General features: G+C 41.2%; 1 protein-coding gene across 6 annotated transcripts in view; it reads left to right on the top strand.

The window, feature by feature from the left end:
* The window catches only part of DDR2 (discoidin domain receptor tyrosine kinase 2), a 145692-nt gene extending 118089 nt beyond the window's left edge, over nucleotides 1-27603 (top strand). For 5 of the 6 annotated variants that reach the window (XM_025991260.2, XM_025991258.2, XM_025991259.2 and 2 more), the window contains 13 exons: nucleotides 103-250; nucleotides 635-740; nucleotides 4813-4996; nucleotides 8624-8867; nucleotides 12809-12871; nucleotides 13651-13781; nucleotides 16334-16544; nucleotides 18046-18269; nucleotides 19478-19605; nucleotides 21672-21863; nucleotides 22141-22375; nucleotides 25109-25258; nucleotides 27231-27603. In XM_025991260.2, the coding sequence (XP_025847045.2) occupies nucleotides 103-250; nucleotides 635-740; nucleotides 4813-4996; nucleotides 8624-8867; nucleotides 12809-12871; nucleotides 13651-13781; nucleotides 16334-16544; nucleotides 18046-18269; nucleotides 19478-19605; nucleotides 21672-21863; nucleotides 22141-22375; nucleotides 25109-25258; nucleotides 27231-27365 (2151 nt within the window). In that variant the 3' untranslated portion in view covers nucleotides 27366-27603. Of the gene's footprint in view, nucleotides 1-102; nucleotides 251-634; nucleotides 741-4812; nucleotides 4997-8623; nucleotides 8868-12808; nucleotides 12872-13650; nucleotides 13782-16333; nucleotides 16545-18045; nucleotides 18270-19477; nucleotides 20255-21671; nucleotides 21864-22140; nucleotides 22376-25108; nucleotides 25259-27230 lie in introns of all 6 variants that reach the window. The other variant, XR_012001811.1, reaches the window with a different exon arrangement.
* The last annotated feature ends 206 nt before the right edge of the window (nucleotides 27604-27809 follow it).

Raw genomic sequence — 27809 nt, 5'->3', positions numbered from 1 at the left:
CTTCTCCTTCAATTCAAAAGAGAGGGTCCATGAAAGGGGTGATGAGGAAGAGTCAGTGTAACCTCATAGCATCTTCCTGCTCTTTCTCTTCTCTTTCCTCAGGTGCTGGATGGGAATAGTAACCCCTATGACATTTTCCTAAAGGACTTGGAGCCACCCATCGTGGCCAGATTTGTCCGCTTCATTCCAGTCACTGACCACTCCATGAATGTGTGCATGCGGGTGGAGCTTTATGGCTGTGTCTGGCTAGGTAGGTCTCCAGAGACAGAGAGCTTATAGACCTTATAAAAAACCCCAACCCCTGGAAAATAAAGGCAAACAGGTCGGAGAGGTATGGGATTAGTAATCTCTGGAGTGACGTGATTCCCTCTAGGTTAGAGTCAAGAAAGGATATTGTTTCTCCACCAAGATTTGGTGCTGTATACTCTAAATGATGCATTCTGATTCATTTCACTGACTGCCACTGAGGAGTGCTCCTCAGCAGTGCTCCTTTTGTGCCCAGATTAAGTCCTATGCAGACACACTGAACACGATTGCATCCTTGCAGTCTTATGTAACTCCCTGTGACAATTGGTCTGAGCAGTAGGTGTATCTCCTTCCTGAGGCACTGACACATTTGTGTTTCCTTTGGCAGATGGCTTGGTGTCTTACAATGCTCCAGCTGGACAGCAGTTTGTACTCCCTGGAGGCTCCATCATTTATCTGAATGATTCTGTCTATGATGGAGCTGTTGGGTACAGGTAAATTCTTGGAAACTTTGGTCATCAGAATGAGAATGCGGCCACTAGAAGAGAGTAATATTTTATTATGGCTTGGGATTAATAATTAATCAACAGGTCAACCAACTGGTGTTTATTTAGACCCTGTGCTACGCATTGTGAGATAATTTAGATGAAGTAAAATATGGAGTTCTGCAAGGAACTTAGATCCTAGTTTGGGAAGACAGAGAAATAGCAAATTACATAAAACAAAGGCTGAAATTGTGGTATAGCTCTAAGTATGGTAACCATATTTTTTTGACCCTTAAAACAGGACATATGGTCTGACTATGGAGACAAAGGACTAGAAGGATTGAAATTATAAGTATACTAAATAAACTAAGTCATGAAGTTCAGGAAGAATGAACCCCATACATATAAATGCTTTAGAAGTCGTGAAAAGGAGACTCATAAGGCTTATGAGAGACAAGGAGAGTTTCTAGGATGATATGATTTAGAGCAGAAAAGGCAGGTAGAAGGGAGCAGAGGAAAGGGCTGAGGACAAGAATGGCCTGATTGTAGCAGAAACTCAAGCTGGGACCAGCAGAAAGGACCAGTGGGAAGTCCTGAAATGGACCTAGGGAGGGCCATGGTGGAAGAGTATGATTGGACACGGTAGGAATTTAGGGTTGGATGAGAAGTGTTCCCACTTATCTCACCTCACTCTGAGCCTTGCCATTCTTCTTCTAGTCCACTTCAACACTTTTCTCTCTCTTAACTTGGTCTTTGTCTGCAAAGATTGAGCCTGGGAGAGAGGTTAGGTCCAGACTAGATGTTGGAGGTTTCTAGTGGTTGAGAGAGAAATTAGTCTCAGGAAGGAGAGTGAGAGATTAGAGCACTTCTATTGTTTTAGGTGTGAAGAATAAAGCCCCCCAGATACCACTCCCTGAGAGTGAAGACCTGACTCCTCCAATATTCAATTTCTAGCTACTTCCTTTCCATCTGCTTAGTCACTGTTCTTCCCCATTCACTTAAACTGTCTGGGCATCCTTTTATTCAGCCACACTCCAACTGACATTTACTCAAGGCATAGAGGAAATCAGAGATCAATTGAATTCAGTTTAGGTCAATAAATCTTTGCTAATCCACTGTTACTACCTACAAGGAATTTGGACAGACTTGGCAGGTACTCAAAAATATAAGAAAGTCCTTGATCCTACCTTTAAGAAGCTCACAGTTAGGAATGGGAACTAAACCAGGATATAAATCACTGTGATACAAACATAGGATTAAGAGACATCTTATGAGTATGCTGGGGTTCAAAGGAACGAGTAAGCTATGGTAGGAAAGCATAGCACTGGGAGTGAAAACACTTGGCTGCATGCCATAAAAGTTGCTTATGTTTGCTTAAAGTGATAAAAAAAAATGTATGAGAAAAGCATTTTGTAAAGGTAAAGTGAAAAATACATGTAAGTTTTTATCTGATTTGGAAAACTGGCAAAGACATGATGGAATAAATGAAATCTCAAGTGGGCCCCAAGGAAGGGTGGAACTTTCACAGGTAAAGAATCTTGAAATTCTATTTGAGGCAGAGTGAATCGCAAGACAGAAGAAACACACTGTAAGGTTCAGGGGAATATCTGCTAAAGATCAATAGTTTAGGGCAGCCCGGGTGGCTAAGCAGTTTAGCGCTGCCTTCAGCCCTGATCCTGGAGACCTGGGATCGAGTCCCACATCAGGCTCCCTGTATGGAGCCTGCTTCTCTCTCTGTCTGTGTCTCTCCCTCTCAATCTCTCTCTCTGTGTGTGTGTGTGTGTGTGTGTCTCATGAACAAATAAATTAAATCTTTAGAAAAAAAAGATCAATAGTCTAACCACCAGCCATACTTAGGTAGCAAAAGAGTAGATGAGAAGCATGATTGAGCAGATGATGTCCTATTTTGGAGGTACTTGAATGTTAGGGCCAGGAGGAAGAAGGGGAGGAGGAGTTTTCTTTTCATCATCAACATAATCACCAACAGAACAAATCTTTGAAGATTTTGAAAGCTGAGGAAGGACATGATTGGAACTGTGCTTTAGACAGATTAATCAAGAGGCTTGCAAAGGTTAGATTTGAGTGAAAAGAGGAGGTGACAAGGGACATTTTCTAATCACAAATTCTGTCAGATGAGAAGAAGGAAGGACCAAGGCTAAAATGGTGACTGTGGGAACAAGAGGAGGAGACATTCACGTAGGGGTCATTTGCAATCTGATTGGATATAGAGGAGAGACAGTCGGGCGAGGAAAAGAGGTAGATGAAACCTTGGGGATGGCATTTATTCACTAACAAAAAAATTTTGGTGCTCATGTTGTGCCAGGCACTTTGAGCCACTGAATATGAGAAAAATATAATGGGCAGAAATGAGAAACTTAAGGGGAAAGATTTAGTTAAGAAAGGGATAGTGATGGGTTTCAGTTGGGTTATAAATTTAAGGGACTAGCAGGGGATTCAAATGGATAAATAAGGCAGGTAACTAGTAACAGAGAGAAGATCACACAATCATCTCCCATTTATAGCTGAGGTAGTGAGGTTATCACTATGGAGTGTGCCTGAGTGATGAGGTATAAGCTCCCTAATTCAGAATCTCAGGATTAGATAGTTTTAGTAGCAAAAGTTATCTTTTTTTAACTAAAAAAATTATAGAGGTAGTACATGCTTGTTGTAGTGATTTCTAACAATTCTAAAGAAGATTAAGTAAACCAGGAAAGTTTCTTTCCTTACCCATCCCCATTTGATTTAATTTTGATTAAAAGAAATTAATTTTTCATTTGTGTTGCTTTCATAAGTTTCATGGGGATTTATAATTCTGGGGACAATGGGAAATATACTTATTGCAAGTAAACTTATGTTCTCCTAGCCTTCTGATCTGTAGAGAGAAGAAAAAGATGACAAATCCTTGGAAGGGAGATCCAGGCTCTGGTCACTGTGGATAAGGCCAGTCAAATTTTATAATTTGCCAAACATTTTTCAATGAACAAATAAATAAAAAAATGTATCTATAAGGCTGGCATAATCACGCAATTATTTTTTGTGAATTCACAACTTTTATGTAACCTAAAGGGGCACATGTATTTTTGCTTGAGGGTGAGTATCCCAATATTTTCATTTGGGAGACTCCTGACTATCATTTAGAGCTTGAAATGCAGAGTTTGAGAGAGAGGAGTCCCAGTTGATGAGTTCTTGCTCTGTCCTTCCATAAAAAGAAGGTAAAATAAAAAGAGAAAGCCAATAAGAAATAGCCAAATTAACATAAATACACAATTGTTCTATATACTAATCAAGCAAAGCCTTACAATCAGAAATGGAAAGCCCACCAAGCTAGAAAGCAAGACTAAATCCAATGCCTGAGACCCTCATGTAATTCATGCATTTTATTTCATGACTCTAGTATTCTGCAAATTTAATTAAAATTAGAAATAAATTAGTATTTAAATTTGGCATTGATTACTTTCCCCCCTTTAGTTTGGGATCAAATTGGGTGGTTGGATGTGGGGTAGAGGAGTGCATGACTGGCTTCTCTGGAATTGATTCACTGAAAAATGACAACATTAAGTCAAAGAAGAGTCAGAAAAATTTCCAACCAGCTCTGGGACTATTTATTGAGTGATAGTCAAGTGCTACTATCTACTGTAGTGTTCATTGTATGCATTCATCCATCCATTCATTCATTTACTCATTAATAGATTAATTAATCAAATGAATTTGATAACATTGAATTATTATTGAAAAGCATATTATATTCAGTTTCCAAGAATAGGTAAGGATACAATAGGTTATAGAATGCTTTTCTTATAACCTGATAAAATATTGTTCAAAAGCTTTGCTGCTGAAGGAGTAAGCAATTAAGTAATTTGTAAAATTCATTTGTATGAAATTCTTTGTTCTCCATTGATGCAGGATAAATGCATCAATACTATAAAATATACTGGATTTTTCATAATCCTTCAACCTTCAAGATAATCAACTCTTAGAAAACCCTGGGGTGAAGAAGCTGGGTATAAAAGCTCTTCCTCAAATGTGCAATTAATTCTAGATTTCTCTCTCCCTTTCCCTTCTTTTCCTCTGGCCTGAGCAGCATGACTGAAGGGTTGGGCCAGCTGACAGATGGGGTGTCTGGCCTGGATGACTTCACTCAGACTCACGAATACCACGTGTGGCCGGGCTATGACTACGTGGGCTGGAGGAATGAAAGTGCCCCCAGTGGTTACATCGAGATCATGTTTGAATTTGACCGCATCAGGAATTTCACAACCATGAAGGTCAGTGGAGTTAGGTGCAGTGGAATGTATCCAAGGAATCCAAAATGATGGTGTAGTGAAAAGGCACACTAGAAAGAACCCTGGGTGGTGCCAGCAGAACTGGATTCAAATCGGTATTCTGCTACTAATGAGCCACATGTGTTTCCAAGTCACTTCATCTCTTGGCTTCTTGCTTCCTTTGTAAATAAGGGGGTTAGACTAGGTCACTGTTTCTCAATGTTTTCTGTTGTTCCAACATCAGAGCCTACATACCATTAGGCACAGTGGGTCTAGAGCTCACAGGACTTTTTAAGGCCCCTGGAAATGTTTTAACTTTAACTTCTTTTAATGTCAGTGGGGAAAAAGAACTTTTAGGGTCAAAAATTATTTTCATCTGTTTAACAACACAATTTTAAAATACAGTTTTATTTATTTTTTTTAGTGGATGGAGGGGCTCACAAGAGCAAAAGTAACAAGAGCCCATGGAAATCATTTTATGGCCCTGCCCCATGTGCCCCAGGGACAAGACATACTTTTATCAATAAGGCTGGCTTGTTGCAACTCTAATTCTAAATGGAAGACATGAATATTTTGTATTTTGTCTTTGGAATAACTTTCCACCCCTACCCTGTCTCTTTAACCCCTGCAGCACTGAGAAATCATAATAGAAGGCTCTGTACTCTTCTGTTTCCAGAGTTCTTTGTTCCCTTATCTGTTGCAACAGCACATCTGTCTGGTCATCCTACTAGATTTTGAGCTCCCCCAAACTGAACTCTAAGCTTGAGGAAAACTGGGGCTTAAAAGTACAAAGTCTTTTTGTTGAATGTAAGGGAGACCCCTGAAGTTTTTGTGGTTCACATATAATTTTTACTGGTTTGTTGAGGAGCATAAGAGGACTCTAATAAGAGGCCCAAGAAAGTGGACAAGTGCATTTGACCTCACACATGGATCCTCATTTATCTGTCAGTTTCCCTATTAATAGTTAATATCATTATAATAATATTATATTAATATTATAATATTATAATAATATTATTTCCCTATTAATAGTTGAGTACAGAATATTAATGGCCAACAACCTGGTGTTGCTGCCTCTATTTCAGTCCCCTTGGGATGATTTGCAATTCAGTGTGGGGAGAGGCACATGGTTGTGAAATTCCTGTGGGGAGAGGCACTACCTATTTGCAAAAGGAGATATGTAGGATGAGTTGAAGATCCAGCAGAAGGAAATCTGTGTTATCATTAAGGGTCCCTAGTGAATCAAAATTTGTTATTCTTGGCACAAACCTGGAGTCAAAGAGGAAATCCATGTCTATTATATCACCCTCACATGTTAATGTGGTAATATCTCCTAACTGGACTAATAGCTATCAGTTAAATGAACAAATATTTAAGATGAGAACAGAAGGATCAACACATGCCCATCTACTTGTATATTGTTCAAGGCTGGCTCCTTGGCAGTTGTAAAACATAAGTACGTGCAGTTGTGTATAACACACTCTTCTTCACAAGGTTTTCTGGAGGGAGGAAGAGAATATGCATAGTGGCAAAAATATGTACCTCCAGGGAAAATTTATTTGTTTTGCTGAATAATGAGATAGCCACATGCACCTATGAACATGTCTGTTGATTCACAGAAATATACCATTGGGATAACTTTTAGTCTCACAAATAATAAAATGTATGTTAAAGTCTCCACAAAATTGTACTATTTAGTCAATAGACTTAGATCTTCCTGAGTCCCCCATAGCTCCGGTTTAATTAGTTTATCACAGGTCAGAATTATTCAAAAGCATGATCTACAGTAAGCAGGTGCCAGAAACTTCGAAGAAGCTATCTCAGGCTCAGGCCTCTCAAGGCCAAACAGGTCTCTAGCATATTTTAATTTTTCTGAGACAAATAAAATGTAAAAGATGACTTTTGGGTCACTAACATCTTTTAGAGAGTAGTTATTGGTTTCTAGGCAAATTATTGCCATTCCCCTCAGTCCTTAAATATAGTCAAAATAGCCTACTGAAGTATATTCATGTACTTTTAAAATGTTTTGCATTTATTAAATAAATATGTAAGCCCAGAGGGGAATGAAATTCTATACTATTTATTTGCATTCCAGGAGAATTCTCAAAACATCTGGAGGAGAGATTATTACCTCCCCCACAGGCTACCTATCCAACACTTTGCAGATTTAAAAAAAAAACAAACAAACTAAAGAATCTAGTGAAGCTGTAGATGGTATTTTTTGGATTTTTTTCTAGCCTTGCTCCATTGACTTGTGCTCAATAAACTGGAACAGTTAACTCATCCCAAAGAAAGAAGGTACTAACAGATGTTTTCACCATTAAAACGTTTACAGGAAAATCCAAATGGAGAAGTTAAAGCAACTTGCTCCATTTCTGTGTGGCATGGTATTGGCAAGAGCACTGGACTAGGAGTCTAGAGTTCTAGACTCCATCCTGTTGTTGACTGCTCATTTCTCTGCTCATTTCTTTTTTTTTTTTTTTCTCTGCTCATTTCTTCAACCATAAAATTGCTGTGATCATTGCTGCTGCTTCTTCATTTAAAAATAAATTCTGAACGGTGGTCCTCCTGTATTTCCCATCCAGAGAGCAGAGGAGGGTACCAAAGACAGTCGGAGGGTTACAACTCAGGCCCTAAGCAAGACATTAAAATGAAAATAGCAAATATATTCCCAGAATGGCAAAGATGCTTTTCCAACCTGTGCAGTCTTTTAGTTCAGGGGATAGTGATCCACAAAGCTCCATTTTCCACGTACGACTAAGCCAGAGGAAATGTCAGTGAACTACCACGAGGGACCTGACCTAGTTACAAATATGCATATTCCATTTCTGAGGGATGTTAAATGCAGCAAGGTGCTCCAGAGGAACTGTTGTGGGATCTTTGTTTCCGATGACCCTTTTAAAACCCATACAAATATCCTGGTGAAAGAGTCATGGCAGCAGGCAAGAGGATGCAAGCTTCTTTCTGAAAGACCTTCTTTTCTCATCTCAGAAAATATCCGTGGGGAAGATTTCATGCCCACATCAGAATGGCTTCACCTTAACTGAACTTAAATGAAGATAGTGTGTCTCTGGCTGAAAAATGCCAATATGTGGCCCTTGAAATGAGATTCCTAAAGAGAAAGATGAAATTGTTTTGGAATGTGTACTGTTTCAGATTTCTCAGCTAACCCTGTTGGAAGGAGTGGACTGGCTTTAGAATGCACCTAGGAGGGAGCAGGAGAGAGGACTCCCCCTTACCTCAGTTCAGAACAGCCTGCTTCTGGGTGCATGGCAAGCCTGTTGGAGAGGGTTAGACACCTGGGAGTGTTAAGGGCAAGGAAGGCCCCGAAAGGATGCTGGTCCAGCCCTCATTTCACAGATGAGGTGACAGGAAATGAGGTGGCCCGGGGCTTACAGGTGTAGACAGGTGACCAGGGGAGCCACCTTGGTTCTGGAGGGCCAGACCAATGTATCCCTGCCACTCTTCAAGTTCTTGGAAGAGCAAGTCTGAAAGACTACAGAGAGACTTCTCACCAAGGGCGGTGCTCAGATAAATGGGCAGGTCTAGGACGTCAGGGGTTAGGTTGCACTGCTCCCTGCGCCACTTACTGCTGTCAGCCTGTCACTCACATGCCTCTTTCTCTGCCAGGTCCATTGCAACAACATGTTTGCTAAAGGTGTGAAGATTTTTAAGGAGGTGCAGTGCTACTTCCGCTCTGAGGCCAACGAGTGGGAACCTAACGCCGTGTCCTTCCCCCTCGTCCTGGACGATGTCAACCCCAGTGCCCGCTTCGTCACAGTGCCCCTCCACCACCGCATGGCCAGTGCCATCAAGTGCCAATACCATTTTGCAGACACCTGGATGATGTTCAGTGAAATCACTTTCCAATCAGGTTGGGAGCTGAGGGGGCCTCCTGTGGAAATGGGGGAACAGGAGGAAGGGGCAGGCTGGAGCTGGTCACTGGTGGGTCTCTAAGGAAAAGGGTTGCAGGGCGGCTTCTCGCAGATGCATAGAGGAATCTTCCATAAGACTAGAATACTTACTGGGTTCTATGTATTTTTGTAAAAGGCACATAAATAAAGGACTAAAACATGATAATACAATGAGCTAAAGCTATATAAATGAAGCCAGTTAAAGGTAAGCACACTATTAAAATATTTAAGTGAAAATTTCTAAATAGGAGCACCTCGTTGGCTCTTTGGTTGAGCATCTGCCTTTGGCTCAGGTCAGTGATCCTGGGGTTCTGGGATCGAGTCCCACATTGGGCTTCCTGCATGGAGCCTGCTTCTCCCTTTGCCTGTGTCTCTGCCTCTCTGTGTGTCTCTTATGAATAAATAAAATCTTAAGAAAAAATTCTAAATACACAAAAGTAAAGACCCCACATCAGTCACTGCCTTACTAACCACTGGTTTTGCCAATCTTGTTTTATCCATTTCTCCCTTTCCACTGTAGAATTTTATTTTATTTATTTTATTTTTTTATTTTATTTTTTTTTATTTATGATAGTCACAGAGAGAGAGAGAGAGGCAGAGACATAGGCAGAGGGAGAAGCAGGCTCCATGCACCGGGAGCCTGATGTGGGATTCGATCCTGGGTCTCCAGGATCGCGCCCTGGGCCAAAGGCAGGCGCCAAACCGCTGCTCCACCCAGGGACCCCCTCCACTGTAGAATTTTAAATAAATTTGAGACATTATTTGATTTCATTACTAAAAATGTGAGACCACATCTAAGAAAATAGCATTATCTTTTTTTTTTTTTTTTTATGATAGTCACAGAGAGAAAGAGAGAGAGAGAGGCAGAGACATAGGCAGAGGGAGAAGCAGGCTCCATGCACTGGGAGCCTGACGTGGGATTCGATCCTGGGTTTCCAGGATCATGCCCTGGGCCAAAGGCAGGCGCCAAACCACTGCGGCACCCAGAGATCCCAGCATTATCTTTATAAACATCATGCCTCATACGCATAAAGCATTATGGCATCTAACAACATTTGTTAATAAGTAATCCTTTAACATTAGCTAATAGGTTGTCCACATTCAGGTATCCCTGATTGTCTAATACTACTACTACAGTTGGCTTGATCAAATTCAGATCCAAATAAGGTCCTCTTGGGAGATTTCCTTTATGATATTCCTAAGTGTCTCTCTTAATATAAAACAGTCCTTTTAAAAAAAATCCATTCTGGTTTGGCTGATTGCTTTCTGTGATGCCATTTTTTAGAGCATATATCTTTTGTCATTTCTGTAGACTCGTGGTTATATCTACAGGCTGATTTGATTCAAGTTCAATATTTATTTTTGTCAAGAATTTTCATAGATAGTGCTGTGTCCTTTATGTTGAACCTCATCATGAGGATGTAATGTTAGATTCTCTCACCTTAAGTAATGCTAAGATTGATTTCTGGGCTCAAGTTATCTCCACTGGTGACCACTGCTTGAATTATTTATTTCATTAGGGATTGTTAAATGGTGATTTTTTAGTTTTTGCATTCTTTCTGCATTTATTAGCTCAATTTCTTCTGACTAGTAGAACTGTTCCTCATGCACTTGCTTACCCTGAGATATGGTTCACATTGAAAGGGCAGGAAACATGATTAATTTTTTCTCTTAATCAATTTTCAGAGTTGATGCCCCTAGCAACCTTCAATAATGTTTTGGTTTTTAGTATCATCATGCATTCATTGCTTTTTAAAAATAATTTCAGTATGTTTAATCAGTTGTAATTAATTCTTTCTGATGCTCAAATTGTCTTACATTTGACCAGAGCATACACCTTTAGGCTGGCTCTGTGTTCTTTGTATCTGACCTTATAAGCCTTTGATAAATATCTTATTTTCTGGAAGAACAAAAGTATGCAAGCTCTTTTTAAACATTGGTGTTCCAGATATGGAGCCAACCATTTCCTTAAGCAGTCCTGGTTCCTTTTATTGGAGAATGGTGCTTAGAGACCACAAACCGGGTAGTAGGGATTGTGCTGAATCTTGAAAAGTTAAAAGGCATTTAGGACATTGTCTATACCACCACCATTGAGATGAGGTACAAAACCCACACATTGATTTTTCTAAAGATGCTCAAAAAATAAAAAAACTGATACCAACAATTAGCAGTCAGGAGAGAGGTCAGTAGAGAGTGGGTTCATAACAGTGTCAAAAGAGTGAGCCTTGCACTGGACTGGTAGAAAAGTTTAGGTGAAAAATAACAGAAGAGAGGAAGAGAGACTAATGTGAAGATAAAGTAGAAGAACCCATGCTTTCTGATTTAACTTTTATTTCTTAAAAATTTTTGTTTATTTATTTTAAGATTTTAAAAATTTATATATTTATTTATTTGAGAAAAAGAGAGAGAGAGAGAGAGAGAGAGAGAGAGAGAGCAGGAGGATGAGTAGAGGGAGAGGGACAAACAGGCTCCATGCTGAGTGCAGAGCCCAACATGGGACTCCACCCCATGACTGAGGATCTCATGACTGAGATCATGACTTGAGCCAAAATCAAGAGTCGGACCCTTAACTGACTGAGCCACCCAGGCACCCCTGATTTAAGTTTTAAAGGAAAAAATTTCAAGACAGTTTGCTCATTAAGATGTGCTGATAAGGAAATAGAACATCTGTTTGAAAAAAAACAAGTTTGGTGCCTTGATGCCTTCTTTTATAAAGACTTAATTTAAGAATAAATAGATTGATTATTTTACATGAAGTATTTACTAAGAGCAGAAATTTAGAACAGTCCGGGTGGCTCAGCAGTTTAGCGCTGCCTTCATCCCAGGGTGTGGTCCTGGGGACCCAGGATTGAATCCCACGTCAGGCTCCCTGCATGGAATGGAGCCTGCTTCTCCCTCTGCCTCTGTCTGTGCCTCTCTTTCTCTGTCTCTCATGAATAAATAAATTAAATCTTAAAAAAAGAAAGAACAAAAGTTTAGATGTTTAAAAACAGTGTCATTACATTGTGTTAACAATGAGACCATAGATTCTCATCCATCCTCAGGGATTCTATTCTCTTGGCAGAGTAATTAGTCCACTTACCTTGTTATACCCAATTGCAGCAATGGGCTAGTTTTTGACTCCTGGGATCTCTTGAGTTTTATAATCCAATGTCATGATAACATTCATTTCCATTGGAGCTTGAGGACCCAATGCAGAAAAATATATGTAGATGCCAGATACCTCCCAATTTGCATAATAATGCTAAGAAGAAGAAAAATTAGGACTTATGGAGAGCATGCCGGTTGAAGGGAAATGCATATTCTAATTCTTGACTTCCTTCCTTAGACAAATCAGAGGGGAAAATGAGTTGCCAACATCAATCTAGCAAATACACTCTGGGGGGCTAGTTTTAGAAGCTTATACATCACAGTAAAGGACACTCCGGTATCAATAATTTACCTATAAGGATGAGGTTTGATTATAAATTAAAGGGCTAGGTCAATGAGCATAGTGAAAACAACTTAATTTCCTTGGAGAGCCGCTTAGCACTATGTCTGTTCCATGACCACTTACCCATCATGTTCTCTCTACATTTTGCTGAATTTGGGTCTAACTTCCTATGCATGCTTTATGATAATGTGTGGTCACAGCCCTCTGAGCCACTGTTTTGTAAACTTCTTTGTACCATGACACCTAGTATCGTTGAAACAAACATTTTCCAAAAGAAGAGTTGCTCTTACTGACCAGATGAATGATGATTTTTTAAAATTTAGAATATTATATGAGTTCCTTTTTAAGAAAGGCTGATGACAACTTGCTAAATTGATTTCACAATGTGCTAGGTCACGATCTGCCTCCAGAAAAACCACTACTTAGCTGTATTCTCCCCAGCTCTGACTCACACTTATTTTGTAACAGATGCTGCAATGTATAACAACTCTGGAGCCCTGCCCACCTCACCTGTGGCACCCACAACCTATGGTATGTGTGATTTCTAGTTATAAAAGTTAAAGTTGAAGGGGGCTTCTAAAAGATGAAGAAGGGTAGAGATTTGCAAGGACCCGACTGTCTGCATAGGAGGCTTTATACCAGGTGGCTTTGGATGAAGGGTAGTTCTGGAAAGATAGAATCCAAAGTAAAGGGTCCAAACTCACTCTCCTCACTAGTTCATTTTATTCTTCAGTTAAAGCACAGTCTGGAGTTGTTTCAATTGCTTCATGAAAGTTTGGGTATCTCAGAACAAAAACAAGGAAAGGGACATTTCTAGGGGATCTCAATGGATGGAAGTCCATTAAACAAAATGGTGGTCTCTCTAATTGGAGATACATGCAAAAATGTATCCAGTGCTTTAGATGATCACTGGTCATATGAGCCGGCAATCTGGGAAACACATATGATCAAGTGTCTCCAAGGGGGACTCTTCACCTATTTTTCAAGAGGTATGACTGTGGGCCAGTAGATCTATCTAGGCTGTGGTAATAAAGGAACAAAATTTGAGGATGAATTGAAAACTTCTCCATTATCCAGTCTGATACATGAGGAGGAGGCTGAGGCTACGGCCCCAAGGAGGAGGACTGTACGTTGGAGGAGCAAAGTCATACAAGACTAGCAAGACTGAAACTAAGCAGAAGTGTTAAAGTGGCATCTTGTAGAATTATCCTGAAGGAAAAAGTTCTACCTCTGTCTCTGGTCCAGTCTCTCATGCTTTTCCTTGTCCCATGAGATGGTGATGTTCTCCATCTCTCTCTTCTTGGTCACAGATCCAATGCTTAAAGTCGATGACAGCAACACCCGGATCCTGATTGGCTGCTTGGTGGCCATCATCTTTATTCTCCTGGCCATCATTGTCATCATCCTCTGGAGGCAGTTCTGGCAGAAAATGCTGGAGAAGGTAAGGAAGTGCAGAACAGTCATAGGATAAGAACCTGTGCTACACTTGCCTAAGCCACTGTCACCCCAGGAGAAAAAGGCAAACCATAAGAACTTGTAAATGCTTAGAGCATTAACTGAGACCACTAAGAAGCCTGGGATTGGAGAAGCTTGTTGCTGAAGGGAGTCAGAAAAGAATAAGCTAAGTCCATTTTCTCATGTTTGAAACGAGGATTTTGGAGCCTCCCTAGGAAACTCTTCCTAATACATTGAATCTCAACTCAAACATCTTCCTTGAAGGTTTTGATTCACTGGGTTTGGGGAGAGTGCAGGCATCTGTGTTTTTTAAAAAAATTATCAGATGTACAATTGGTACCTAGCTAAAATTTCTGATAATGCTGTTCCTTCTCTTCTGTTACTGTTTACACACATGCATGTGTGTGTGTGTGTGTGTAGAAAAACATTCAGCCTCATTAATATCCAAGCCAAGTTTCTCATAGTCCTGTTTCTACTTTATTTACTTGGAAGTTGTGATTATGCATCCTTCTGGGTCCCTCTTCAGATTTGTTTTGTCCAGTCTAACTTCCCTGAATAATTTTTATACATTTGCCTAACATTTGACAATCTGCAAGGTCTTTTTTTCATGTGTACTCTTTTACTTAAACCGTGTTGAATAATGGTGAGCTGGGCCTAGTAAGTTATATAGAAGTGTGATGTGCTTAAGGTCATACAACTGATATCCTATTTTCTATGGTCATTCCAATTGTCAGTGTTGAAATTTGTCAACTTTTTTCCTTTTAAAATATATACATTCCACTGAAAAGTTGGAATATCTATAACTTTGGTATTTTAGGCTAGATAGCAACTCCCTGGGCATTTCTGCTAGGTATCTGATACTCTTAGAGTCTGCTGCTGATTAAGTGTTTATAGATTTGGCCATGGACGTCTTCACTGATCCATGGATTCAAAGGGATGTGGACTGAAAGGTTAGAGAAGCTCTGAGCTGTGAGGTAATTCAAGACCTTTCTTCTAGAATGCTGGAACACACTGGGTATCTAAATTCAGGATGAGGAGCAGCAAAAAGTGCTGGTGGTAGTAGAAGCTGGTAGACTGAAGGTCCATGGGACAGCTTGAAGCTGATGTGTGTCTTATTGAGTATTTTGTTATGCCTGCACTTTCATTGGGAAGAGGGAATCTGTGTTCTATACCCTGTGAGCTATATTTTTCTTTATTGGAGAAATTACCACACTTCTCTGGGTCTTCTGAGCCTGATTGGAATATGTTCATGACTGGAAGAGGAGTATTGGATTGGAGATTCTTCAAGTAAAAGGGAAGGCAAAAATTTTGCCCTGGAATATTTAACTTGGTCCTTCAAAAAATTCTTTTTACCCTGTGTATCCTAGTAAGATAAATCCAGGTGCTCTGGAATGACAGGATTTCTTCCTGGGGACAGAATTTGTGTCTCTGTTTGTGTCTATGTGTTTGTGTGCACGTATGCATGTGTGTGTGTGTAAAACCCTTAAGCATACACATATATTCCAAAAAACGATGATTCAAAATAGCTTTAGACTAACCATTATTTGTAGGATGCTTTTGGTAGTGTCCTTAACATTTTTTCTTTGAGAGAGCTAAATAAACCCATATTTATTGAGTACCTACTATGTGCTGGGCTCCAAACTCTGTATTGAGGTTGTAATTGTAACAAAGGACTTTTTAGTCCAGGGGATGAAGCAGACATCTAAATGTCTCCACTGAACACCCAAACATGTGTTTATGAGAATGGAACATTTTTTATGTTCAAATCCAAATAGTTCACATACATTCAGATTCCTGCATTTTCCTTTAGAAGGTGCAGATAGATCACATTGGCTAGGATGCTAAAACAATTTTATTATTATCTTTCTCCTCCCTCCTCCTCCTCCTGTTCTTCTTCTTCTTCTTCTTCTTCTTCTTCTTCTTCTTCTTCTTCTTCTTCTTCTTCTTCTTCTTCATTAGGTATAATTCACTTCAGTATCCCCAGGGATTTCCTTTTACATTCTTATAGCTATTTTATTTTGGGCTAGTAAAAATGCAGGATTGAGGGCATATTATCCTAAGCTATGGCGCCAGAGTGATGGAGTACACTACTGAGCCATCATGTTATAGCACATCTGATGAGTGAATGAGCATTTTAATGTGTCTACACAGAATCAAACCAATTAAAGGATAAGCCTGCTAAAATCCAGTATATAATAGAACATCAAAAACTGTAAGATGGAGAAGATCTTTGATTGGCCACTGATAGATTCTCACAGTGTCATATAAGTAATGCTTATAAATGCTTCAGTGGAAGTTAACGAACGTGGGCAGCACAGAAGTTAGGAGATCACATTTTGCCTTGAAGCAATGGAGGATTACTCTCAGTTCCTATGACACAGGCATTTGACACAGGTCGCATCCCTGTCACTTGTGGTGCTTCCAGGGTTTAAGAGTAACAGAGAGGTATTTCACCTGAGTGGAGGAGCTGGATCTCAGAAGAGGAGGAGGCTATGATCCCCTTTGTGCCAACATGCCTTCCCCATTCTTCTCATTCAGGCTTCCCGGAGGATGCTGGATGATGAAATGACAGTCAGCCTGTCCCTGCCCAGTGAGTCCAGCATGTTCAACAACAACCGCTCCTCATCGCCAAGTGAGCAGGAGTCCAATTCCACTTATGATCGCATCTTTCCCCTTCGTCCTGACTACCAGGAGCCATCGAGGCTGATACGAAAACTCCCAGAATTTGCTCCTGGGGAGGAAGAGTCAGGTGAGGATGGCCCAGTGGCAGAGAATGAGGGAGATGTCTTGACGGGCATCATGAAGGTGTGACACTTTGCTCCTCCTTAGCCAAGACTGGTTTTTTTTTATTTTATTTTATTTTATTTTATTTTATTTTATTTTATTTTATTTTATTTTATTTTATTTTTATTTATTTATTTTTTTGCCAAGACTGGTTTTAATCGAGAGGAGCCCACGTTTTCATGAGAAGTCCACACTCTCTTTCTAGACTGATCTGCCACTGTTCCTACCCTAATCTGAGTGCCTCTCTTTTGCTACTGCACATAGTAGGTGTTTAAAAGGACCCTCAGGTCAGAAGAGAAAGAAAATAGATAAAGGTTGTCACTAAGGTGCTAACACCTGAAGAGCCTAAGCAGTCCAACTAGTCTGGTCTCCTCATTTTCCATAGGAAGAAGGTGAGGAAGCCCAGCTAGGGCACTCACCCAATACCAAACATCATTAGTGGTAAATTCAGGACTAGCATTTCACCTGGAAAAAACAAATAAATGAAGCTAAAGACATCCTGGAATTCCCAATCTTCTAGCCATCTAGATAACTGAGTTTATCTAATTTTTGTTTATTTCTCTTTGGTGAAAATTTATTAGAATGATACAAGATCTTTTACATCAGCGAATATTTCTTGCCTTTCTTCAATAAAAAACATTGCTTTGGTAAAATAGTGCCAATTGATTCACATCCAGTGTTTTTTAGAGTGCTGCAGAGTGACATCAGAAGGGATTCTGGGGTCATCAGTGAGGCTCAGAGCAGCTTTTCCGTAAGGTCAGCACCTGAGGAGTGACCTAAGTCAGTGGAACTTGTGTTCAGGAGAAAGCCAGATGGAGAAGCAGACAGACCTAACTGGGCGTGCATAGGCTTTGCAGGGGCTCTTTTCAAAGGAGGAAAGGAAACTTGCATATGTTTATCACTCAGTGGATAAGAAACATTGAAGGAGCACGTTGAACTCAAAGATATGAACGAATTTATTTCCTAGGCTAACCTAAAGTAACTTACCTATTTTCTAATATGCTAGAACATCTCCCCCCTCATATTTTAAGTTATTTTTTTTTAAGGAAGAAGGTGTCTCAAACTATATTGAATCATCAGAAAGTTGTTTCATCCCTAAAATATGTTATTAAATCAATTAGAGTGTCTTCAAATTAAAGAAATAAGGGATGTGATTAAATCATCAAACTTTCCTACTCTGCCCTTATCTAGAGTGAACTACACCTACAGCTTCACCACAATCCCCTAAGATTAGCCAAGGAGGTTGCTAATGATCACGTAGTTTGAGAAGAATAAGAGAAAATGATGTTCTATATTCCGAAGGCCACGAGACAGGGTCTCCAGAGGAACCGTTCTTTGAGTGAGAATGGCATGGAGTAGCATAGGCTGTCTTAGGGGCGGGTCCTAGCCTTCCTTTTGGATTTTCTTCCTGGAAGGATCTCCAAAGATGCCCCTCGGAGGAGGACTCATTGCCTGTGTCTTCCCAGGCTGCAGTGGCGTCGTGAAGCCTACACAGCCCAGCGGGCCTGAGGGGGCGCCACACTATGCAGAGGCTGACATCGTGAACCTGCAGGGGGTCACGGGAGGCAACACCTACTCAGTGCCTGCCGTTACCATGGACCTGCTCTCAGGGAAGGACGTGGCTGTGGAAGAGTTCCCCAGGAAACTCCTAACGTTTAAGGAGAAGCTGGGAGAAGGCCAGTTCGGGGAGGTGAGTTGAATCTTTTAGTGGGGTCTCCGGTTCTTGGTATCTCAAAGATAGGGGTTGAATACAAGTGGCCAGTAGAGCCAAGTGTCCCTTCCGAAGTGGGTTCAGACCTCAGTGTTTCCTTCACTCCTCTGTCCTTGCCTCGTCCTCTGGAAGGCTGGTATTGGGATCAACCTCATCTTTGTGAAATAGCCCACAAAGGTTGCTGGGTCTTCTGAGTTCTGTACAGGAATTTTTAAAGCAAGCATGTCACTAGACTGAAGATATCTTGAAAAACATGCAATATTTTCAAATTTTTTTACAATAGGTTACAAAGGGTGGGGTCCCGTAAGATGTGATCATCTTTGATAAACTGTCCAAGAACATCCTGCTACTTGATAGCCACTTTGTTTTCTTCCTGTCAGTGGGAGTTATGTGTAAAGTGGTCAAAAACAACCTCGCCCCTGACTTGAGTCCCAGAATCAGCCGGAGGGAATGAATTGCCAACTGAGATAAGGAGGAGCACTCTTCCCGATGGCCCTCCGAGTGATGCACGTAATCGTGACTTTGCACTCTTCTGTCAGTCACGGGAACCCTCTGAGAATCCAAAGCCATGACTTAAGTGGCAACAGGAGCCTTTCACCAGTGCCATCTGAACCCCAGATGAAATATAGGAATATGTTATTGGTTTTCAGTGTGGGTGGCATGCTTTGCCCTTGGGTAGGTTTGGTGTTGGTGGATGTACAAGGGCCGGTGACATCTGTTTGTGATGTCGTATATACTCATTCTGTCCCCTGGGTTAAAAACACAGGCTCATTATTCTGTTACTAATACATAGGGGTTACTTATGTACTAACACCATACTAAGGGATTACCTTAGAGACAAAACTGCCATATGTTTCCTATGAGCCAATAACTAAACTTCCTTGAGTCAAAGTTGGAGTGTTTCTGCCGAGCGCCATTTTAGAGTGGCCTATGCCGTAATACCATAGTATGTTGTCAGTCACAGAGTGTTCCAACCCATGTATGTTTCTTTTATAAAGTAGTAACAGTGTCAAAATTTATCATTGTTTGTCTCGACTATTTGCATTAAAGGCATGTTACACGTATCTTAACATGTATGATTTGGCTTGAGTTGTAAGAGTTAGCTTATCTCCAGGAAATGCCCAGCAAGAGTACTGAGCCATCTTCAGGAGAAACGATGATGCTGAGACTAGATGACTTTTGTCTAGGTTCATCTCTGTGAAGTGGAGGGGATGGAAAAATTCAAAGACAAAGATTTTGCCCTAGATGTCAGTGCCAACCAGCCTGTCCTGGTGGCCGTGAAAATGCTCCGAGCAGACGCCAACAAGAATGCCAGGTCTGTGGTCTGCATTTTGAATTTTTCTTTATGTATTTCGCCTTCAGGATCAGGAACACTCCTGGAAACCTTTGAGCATTTTTTGTTTTTCTTTGAGATGGGAAGGTCTGTGAGCTGCCTCACCTTTCACTGTTGTGCTCTATTTTTCTGAGGGGCCTGCAGTCCTCATCTCTCTTCTCTGTCTCCGGCAAATGCAGATGTCCACTTTCCATTGAATTAGCTCCATGTTTACTTCCTCACTCCGTTTGCACAGAGCTGTACTTCCCAACACACCCAACAGCCTGAATATGTGCTCCTTCGACCATGGCGCTCAGACATCCTCCTGAATGTCATTACCGCCTCTTGGCCGACTTCCACTTTTACACGTAACTTTCTTGCTGAGTCTCCTCCATGCTCCTTTATTCGCGTCTCTATTTACTGTCTCATTCCTTTTTTTTTCTCTTTTATGCTCCTTTTCTTCTGTGACCAGCAAACCCCCAAATGAGAAGCTACCTCTACTTGGAAAAGTATCCATGGACCTCAAAGCAAAAGGATCCTACAGTTGGTTAGCGTGTCCCAAACTGGCCAATAGTCTCTTGGATCCTTTACTACATAAATTGCAGTTTCCAGCCATACTCCGTTGTCTGACAGCCTTTCCATTACAGTAATGGTGAGTTAATCCTCACCCAGAGAGGCATGCTGGTTGAAAGCTGGTTGTCTGTGTCTCAAAGAAGTCTGCACATCTGGGTAACGTATGTATTTTCCCATTTGTGTTGACTTGGTTTGTCTCGCTGATACTCACAGCGAGAGAAAGCTTATTATCCCCGTCCCCCAAATTATTGCAAATTCCAAGAATGGTCAGTAGAGTTTCATTAAAAGTGTTGCAACGGACAGGATGTGAAATGAAGAAGGAAGAAAGGTGAGGGAACACAATTGGAATTTTAACTGTGAGAACTTCAGTCTTAAAGACCTGGATATGCATGAAAAATGACATCCTCTGGGTCCCTTAGAGAGACAAGATATTCTTAATATTAACTTTATCATGTGATTGGAGAGAGTGGCAAGAAGAAAAAAAAAAAAAACATAGGATGTAACAAAGCCTTTACCCATTGTTTTGGTTGGTGAGGTTTGGTGTCCCTCCCCCGGGGCCAACTGTAATTTAGCAGTGAAGGATGGTCTAGACTCTGGGCCCCCAAGCTGTGGAGACCCCTGGTTTTGAGTGGAAGGGAAATGAAAGAGCGGACATGTCACATCAGGACTACATTAATTTCTGGGGTTTTATATTGATACAGTATAACTCCCAGTCCAGAATTCCTAGAAAACTCACCAGAGATTCATAACTCATCTGCTCTGATAGTTTTAAGAATGTGGGCTAGTGGTCTCATTGACCCAAATATTGTTACTGGGAAAGATGATAGCCCATTTTGTGACTCGAGTGGTTGTCACTAGGTCCTCAAACAGTTCTAGTCCAAGTGAGTGCTGATTTGGAAGCAACTCCACATTACCACCATGAACTTGGAAACAGCTCCGTTTTGAACAGGCTGCTCAGTGTGTGTTGTGACTACTGCTGGTGTGCCCTGTAGTGCGAACAACCAGTATGAGAAAAAGAAAGAGTTCCCAGATAAAGCAGAGGGTGATCTTTCACTTTATAAAGGATTGCTTTGCTTTATCGATAGAGCGAGTCCGTAGCTTTTTTAAAAAAAGTAAATACTCCAGTGTACTTAAGAAACAATTTCCAGGGGAAAGTTTCATTTTGCAGATGAGTTTTTAGCAGCATATATGTGTTTCAGCAAATAGTAGTCACTTTTCTATGTGGTGAGCCTTTTGTTGGACTCTAGGGATATAAATGTGAGCGGGTCATGGCTCTTGTTCTCAAAAAGACCACAGTTGAATAAGCATGCATCCTATTCCAGGGTGTGTAGAATAAGACATTTCCAGGTACCAACTTCTCTGTCCTCCCAAAGGTTATTTAAAGGGAAACAAGACTCTGGGGTAATGGGTAGGACTAGGCTTTGCTGTGTCTCCTTCCCCCTCTTGTTTCTAACCCTGGCAGCCTCTGGGTTTACCTATGTCTGTGTCCTCCAAAGGAACGATTTTCTCAAGGAGATAAAGATCATGTCCCGACTCAAGGACCCAAACATCATCCGCCTCTTAGCTGTGTGTATCACCGATGACCCGCTGTGCATGATCACCGAGTACATGGAGAATGGAGATCTCAATCAGTTTCTTTCCCGCCACGAGCCCCCTAGTTCTGCCTCTGGCAACGTACCCACGGTCAGGTAAGTAAGCCGGGTCCCCCATCCCTTCTCTGCATTCAAGAGGCTAACCTGGGCTCCGGGGAGTAAAGTTCATCAATGTTCTGGCATGGGGAGGGGAGGTTAGCACGCAGGAATAATGGAGCAGCCGCCCTTTGGGGGAAAGCAAAGAGATCCACTGAGAACAGAGAAGGGATGTTGGTGGAAACTCCAGTTGACTGGTACCCCCTGGAGAATGCGTGCCTCTCCCAGCTTGCTCTTTCCATAGGCTACTTCCTCCCCTCTTTTTTTATTCCCTCAGTTATGCCAACCTGAAGTTTATGGCTACCCAGATTGCCTCTGGCATGAAGTACCTTTCCTCTCTCAATTTTGTCCACCGAGATCTGGCCACACGAAACTGCTTAGTGGGTAAGAACTATACCATCAAGATAGCTGACTTCGGAATGAGCAGAAACCTGTACAGTGGTGACTACTACCGGATCCAGGGCCGCGCGGTGCTCCCCATCCGCTGGATGTCTTGGGAGAGTATCTTGCTGGTGAGTTCCTCTCGTTTTTAAGCCCTACCTCAGCAACGGACGTGTAGGCAGGTACGCATGGCACACAGGGACAAGCCTGAGACAAGGCAAGTTTGCAGCAAGCAAACACTAGATGTTGATATTTTCTCTGACTTGAGATGATTTACTCGGCATATTCACCACTATTATTATTTTTACACTTGCCTACTTCTGCTGATAAAGTGTAACATGCTCGCTATAGAAAATTCAGGACAAGGTTAAAAATGCACCTATCATCATACAAGATTTACTATCCTTCGTTTTCTCTCTACCCTTTCGACCTACTGATTGGTCTTCATTAATTTGTGATATTAAAAACCTTATCATGGGGATCCCTGGGTGGCTCAGCGGTTTGGCGCCTGCCTTTGGCCCAGGGCGCGATCCTGGAGTCCTGGGATCGAGTCCCACGTCAGGCTCCTGGCATGGAGCCTGCTTCTCCTTCTTCCTGTGTCTCTGCCTCTCTCTCTATCTCTCTCTCTATCATTCATAAATAAATAAATCTTTAAATAAATAAATAAATAAATAAATAAAACCTTATCACTTAATGAAATGTTATCCACATAAAATATTTTTCTTTTGTATTAATTTCATAACCATATTTCTAATGAATCATTTGGACTGACGTCTCTATATTTATTTTAATGAGTATTGCTGCTTTTTTTTTTTTTTTTAGTATTGCTGCTTTTTATTTTAAGTTCATCATTCTTTGCTTTATAATTTTTATTCAATGCTTGGTATTCTGGACCATGAGCGAGTAATTTTTTCCAAATGTCTCTCTTGGAGGTGTATTTTCTGACCCCGCATATCTGAGACATGTTAGTGTTGATTTTACACCACTTAGCTGATTTGTGGAATTATTAGACTTTAAATACTTACTTCCTACAATGCTATGTACATGTAATTTTGTCTTTTGTCATTTAGTATTGCAGAGAAAAGCCTGAGAGCAATCTAGCTTTGTTCATTTATAGTCAATCAGCTTATTTCTTGTTCATATTCTTAAAGGATTCATTAATTAAATTTGAAATGAAAAAATATAGTTATTCCCTTTATCTCACCAAGATAACCACTTAATATTTTGCTATATTTCCTTTGGGGTTGTTTTCCATACACACATTTCTGTGTATGTGTATATGTGTCTATGTATATATACGTGTATATATGTATATATATATGTATATGTATGTATGTGTATATGTACAGTAGACCCCCTTATTTACGGGGGATATGTCCAGGGCCTCCAGTGGATGCCTGAAACCGCAGGTAGTACTGAACCCTATACATACTATGTTTTTTTCCCATACATACACACCTATGATAAAGGTATAATAGATATTTTAATATAGAAATCAGGTACAGCAAGAGATTAAAAACAGTAATTAATAATAGAACAATTGTAACAATATACTGTCAAAAGTCATGTAAATACGGTTTCTCTCTCTCTCTCCAAAATATTGTACTGTACTCACCCTTCCTCTTGTGATGACATAAGGTGATAAAATGCCTGCCTGATGAGATGGAGCAGGTGAATCGCGGAGGCATTGTGATGTAACGTTAGGTTACTACTAACCCGCTGATGATACATTAGAAGGAGGGTGCTCTGCTTCTGGACCACTGTTGACTGTGGGTAACTGAAATCATGGAAAGTGGAACTGCAGATAAAGGGGACTACCGTGTGGAAATAATTATAGTACATAACCAGGGTGATATAATGCACGTATCATTCTACATCATTAGCCTTTCCTATGTCATTCAATGTTCTTCAAAAACCTGACTTTAACAGCTGAATAATATTCCATTGTGTGTATCTATCCAATAATTTAATAACATCTCTGTCATTTGACGTGTAAGTGCTTTCCAGTTGCCCCACTGTTATGACTGTTGCTGTGATGTACACCAGTTTACGTAGTCCTTATAAGGGTCTTTATCATCTCTGTATGTGAATCGCATATTTTACCCATCTCTGATGTGATTAATTAGCATTGCTTCCTTTAAAGGTATTATACGGTGTTGTAAAAGAGTATTAGTGTGACATTCACAGGATCCTGTTCCAAATCTGTTTTTCCATTGCTAATGGCCTTACTCTCTAGGAGATTTTGGTAAACCTCTCATCTCACTTTTCTGATCTGAAAAAATAAGGATAAATACCATCAGGTACTTGAGTGTTATATTTCTTGAATAGGAAATGTGCACGAGTCTATGCGTGCTGATCACACCTGAAGCCCATTGCCGTCACGTGTTAGTTGACCCTTCAAGACTGGGACTTTCTCTGGCCTGGGAAGCGAGAGCCCTGGATTCTCCCAGGGACCTCTCCGAGCACTTAAACTAGATTCCTCTATCTCTAACATCCAAATGATTGACTTCCCATTCTAATTTTGCCATCCCCATGGGCATTTTCCCAAGGCTACCCTAGAACCTGAAGTTTGAGCTTCTGACACTTAGTGGCAGAGTCAGCTTACGGCCGCACCTCTTTCAGCCCTGGGATCTCATCCCCAGGAGAAGCACACCTACACTGAGACAAGGAGGACGAGACAGTGACCTGCAGCCTGACGTCAAAACAACGTCACTTTGTCCTTTTAGATTCTCTGTGCACATCGTGGCAGTTTTAGTATTCCTTGCCCCGGGTGTCAGAGGGGCATAACCAGGTCATGCAGACCTTACCTGCTCTTATCATGCACAGACTATTCTGGTTTCTTCTTTTTTTCTTTGTGTAAACAGGGCAAATTTACGACAGCGAGCGACGTGTGGGCCTTTGGGGTGACTCTGTGGGAGACTTTCACCTTTTGCCAGGAGCAGCCCTATTCCCAGCTGTCAGATGAACAGGTCATCGAGAATACTGGAGAGTTCTTCCGGGACCAAGGGAGGCAGGTGAGAACTGCTGGGGATGGCTGGGTCTGGAGCTGGATGCTCTGCAAGGTGAGAAGAAGAGTCTTGACTGAGCCAGGTATCCTGAGCTGGAAGTTGGGCTGCCTGGATGGCAATCTTTGGTGCCTAATTTTCCAGATGGCCTGGAGGATGGACTGAGAGGTCCCCACCGACTCCTGTCCCACCATACCCTTTGCTTTATTCATATGGCAACCCATGATCACTGGAGGGGACAGGAGGGGTCAGTTGCATCAGGCTCCTCCCCAACTCAAAGGTAGCAAGAAATAAAATCCTCTTTCTCGTGTTTGCTCTATTTCTTGATCTAGACTGTGTAGTTTGTCCTCCTAGTGGAAATACACAAGAACAAAAATATAAGTTTAAAAGTGAATAAGGGATTTATTGGTAGGAATTAACAATTTGGTTTGGACTAAACATTTAGCAATGTTTCTAGATTTACATGCTCAGAGATGATCAAGTACATCCTGGACTGTGGCCTCCCAGAGCTCGGGAAAACCTGGATTCCCACACTGACAAGGATCCCAATTCCCCGTCAAGATACTCCAAGGTTTCTTTGGCTTACTCAGTTTGTAAAGTCCCCATGAGATGTAGAATTTAGGGCTTGCTGATGTGTCTAGAACCCTAACCACCCCACCCCACTCCACACACACACACACACACACCCCAGAGCATGGCAGCTCAAGCTAACAGCTGGGGATGGAGAGAAAATAACTCGATTTTCCCGATTGCTTAAGTGTATTGGAGCAAGTGAAAGATAAGGGAACAACAAGAGATAGGACAATATGCAGGTTGAAAATAATAGGGAGAGGTCCTGGAATTTCATTTTATTTTGACACTCTGCACATATTTTGGGAGCAGGGGACTCAAATTATCTATCTTGATAATAAAAATAATTGCTTTCTTACCATGACAGAGGGCAACTTTACTCCTGTGTGCAGAGATAAGTGAGTGGACCAAGGAAAAAATGGTTTTTCTCCCGGACTAATCCATCGTGACCCCAGGTTGACCTAGTTTCATTTTAATTTCTAACAATCTCCAGGATTTTATTTTTCTTATTTATTTTTGAATACTCAGCTTAAAAGGACTCACCATTTCGTCTTCACTAAATACTGGTTGTGAACCAAATATGTTTTCACCGGCCACCAAATGGTCGAATCGTGAAGTTAAGTAATTGAGTGAAGCCAAAGTCAAAATCAAATATTACCATTATATATGCTGAGTAAACGTCTCACCTATAGGCATAAGTTTAAATTGTCAACAAAAATTTATTGAATTGAGCACATTGATTACTAAACATAATTTATCAAAATTATACCTGGTTACATTTTACAACATTTAATTACTTTATATTTGATTGCTAAAATTTCAGTATTCACATCTTAAAAGTTTGACATTAGAGTGGAGGCACGGTCATTTCTCAGCACTATCAGCTGCTAGGTGGGCTCTGTGGTCAGCAGACTCCTCTCCGCGGAGAGGGGAGAGGTCTGGGGCAGGGGGTCATAGAGGACATGACCGTAGGAGCAACGTGGATACTTTGCAGTGTCTGTGTCCGGCCAGGCTCCTGTTCAAGTGCGGGAGCTGAGACAACTCACCCGCTTGCCGCCCCTGCCATGATTGGCTCAGCCAAGATCAACCTCAACATGCGTGGGCCATAAACAGAGGATTTAGTGTTCTAACCATTTGCTTTTAGTCTGAGACCTCTTTTTGCTTCAGGTTCATCTTTTGCATGATGATAGGGACCTCAGAGTGGTTCATCAGGAGATCCTGGTCCAGATGACTTGGCACGACAAGGGAAGGGGACAGGGGCCGAGATGAGCGTGGGAAGAACAGGCACCTCACCTGTTCCAGTTACCAAGTTCAAGTGGAGAGGGAGGCAAATAAAACCACGATGCGGCTACACTTCCTCTTTGCCCTTCTTCTGAACATTCTCGTTTTTTGTTCACTTTTGTTTTCCAAGATTTACCTCCCCCAGCCTGTCATTTGCCCTGACTCTGTGTACAAGCTGATGCTCAGCTGCTGGAGAAGAGACACCAAGCACCGTCCTTCGTTCCAGGAAATCCACCTTCTGCTCCTTCAACAAGGGGACGAGTGATGCTGTCACTGCCTGGCGACATTCCGATGGCCCAGGTCCTTCTCACGAGACCTACCACTCACCCACGCCTAAGCCACTCCATCTGGACGTTGAATGGGCCTGGGAGGCGGAGGCTTGTTCACTTCTCTCTCCGTGTCCCTGGCCGCTCTTCACTCCACTCCCACACTTCTCTACCCCCCAACCCATATATACTCTTTTTTTTTTACATTAAAGAACTAAAAAAAGAAAAAAAAAAAAAGCCTAGGGCAGATAAAATCTAGTAAAGAAATCTTACTTAATATACCAAAGTGTTGGATAGCAGGCTAGACAATTTAGATAATTTATAAAGGTTAAATATGCTATGTTTATAAATGTGCAGATGCTACAATACTTCTTCTATGTCACCTTTTAAAATGTATTTCCAGAGAGAAAAAACTTGAAGAATACTCATGTCTTAGGAAACAT

This window comes from Vulpes vulpes, chromosome 5 (assembly GCF_048418805.1).
Source record: "Vulpes vulpes isolate BD-2025 chromosome 5, VulVul3, whole genome shotgun sequence".
Taxonomy (NCBI): domain Eukaryota; kingdom Metazoa; phylum Chordata; class Mammalia; order Carnivora; family Canidae; genus Vulpes; species Vulpes vulpes.
The sequence above is the reverse complement of the archived record's forward strand: the minus strand, read 5'-3'. Positions and strand labels throughout refer to the sequence as shown.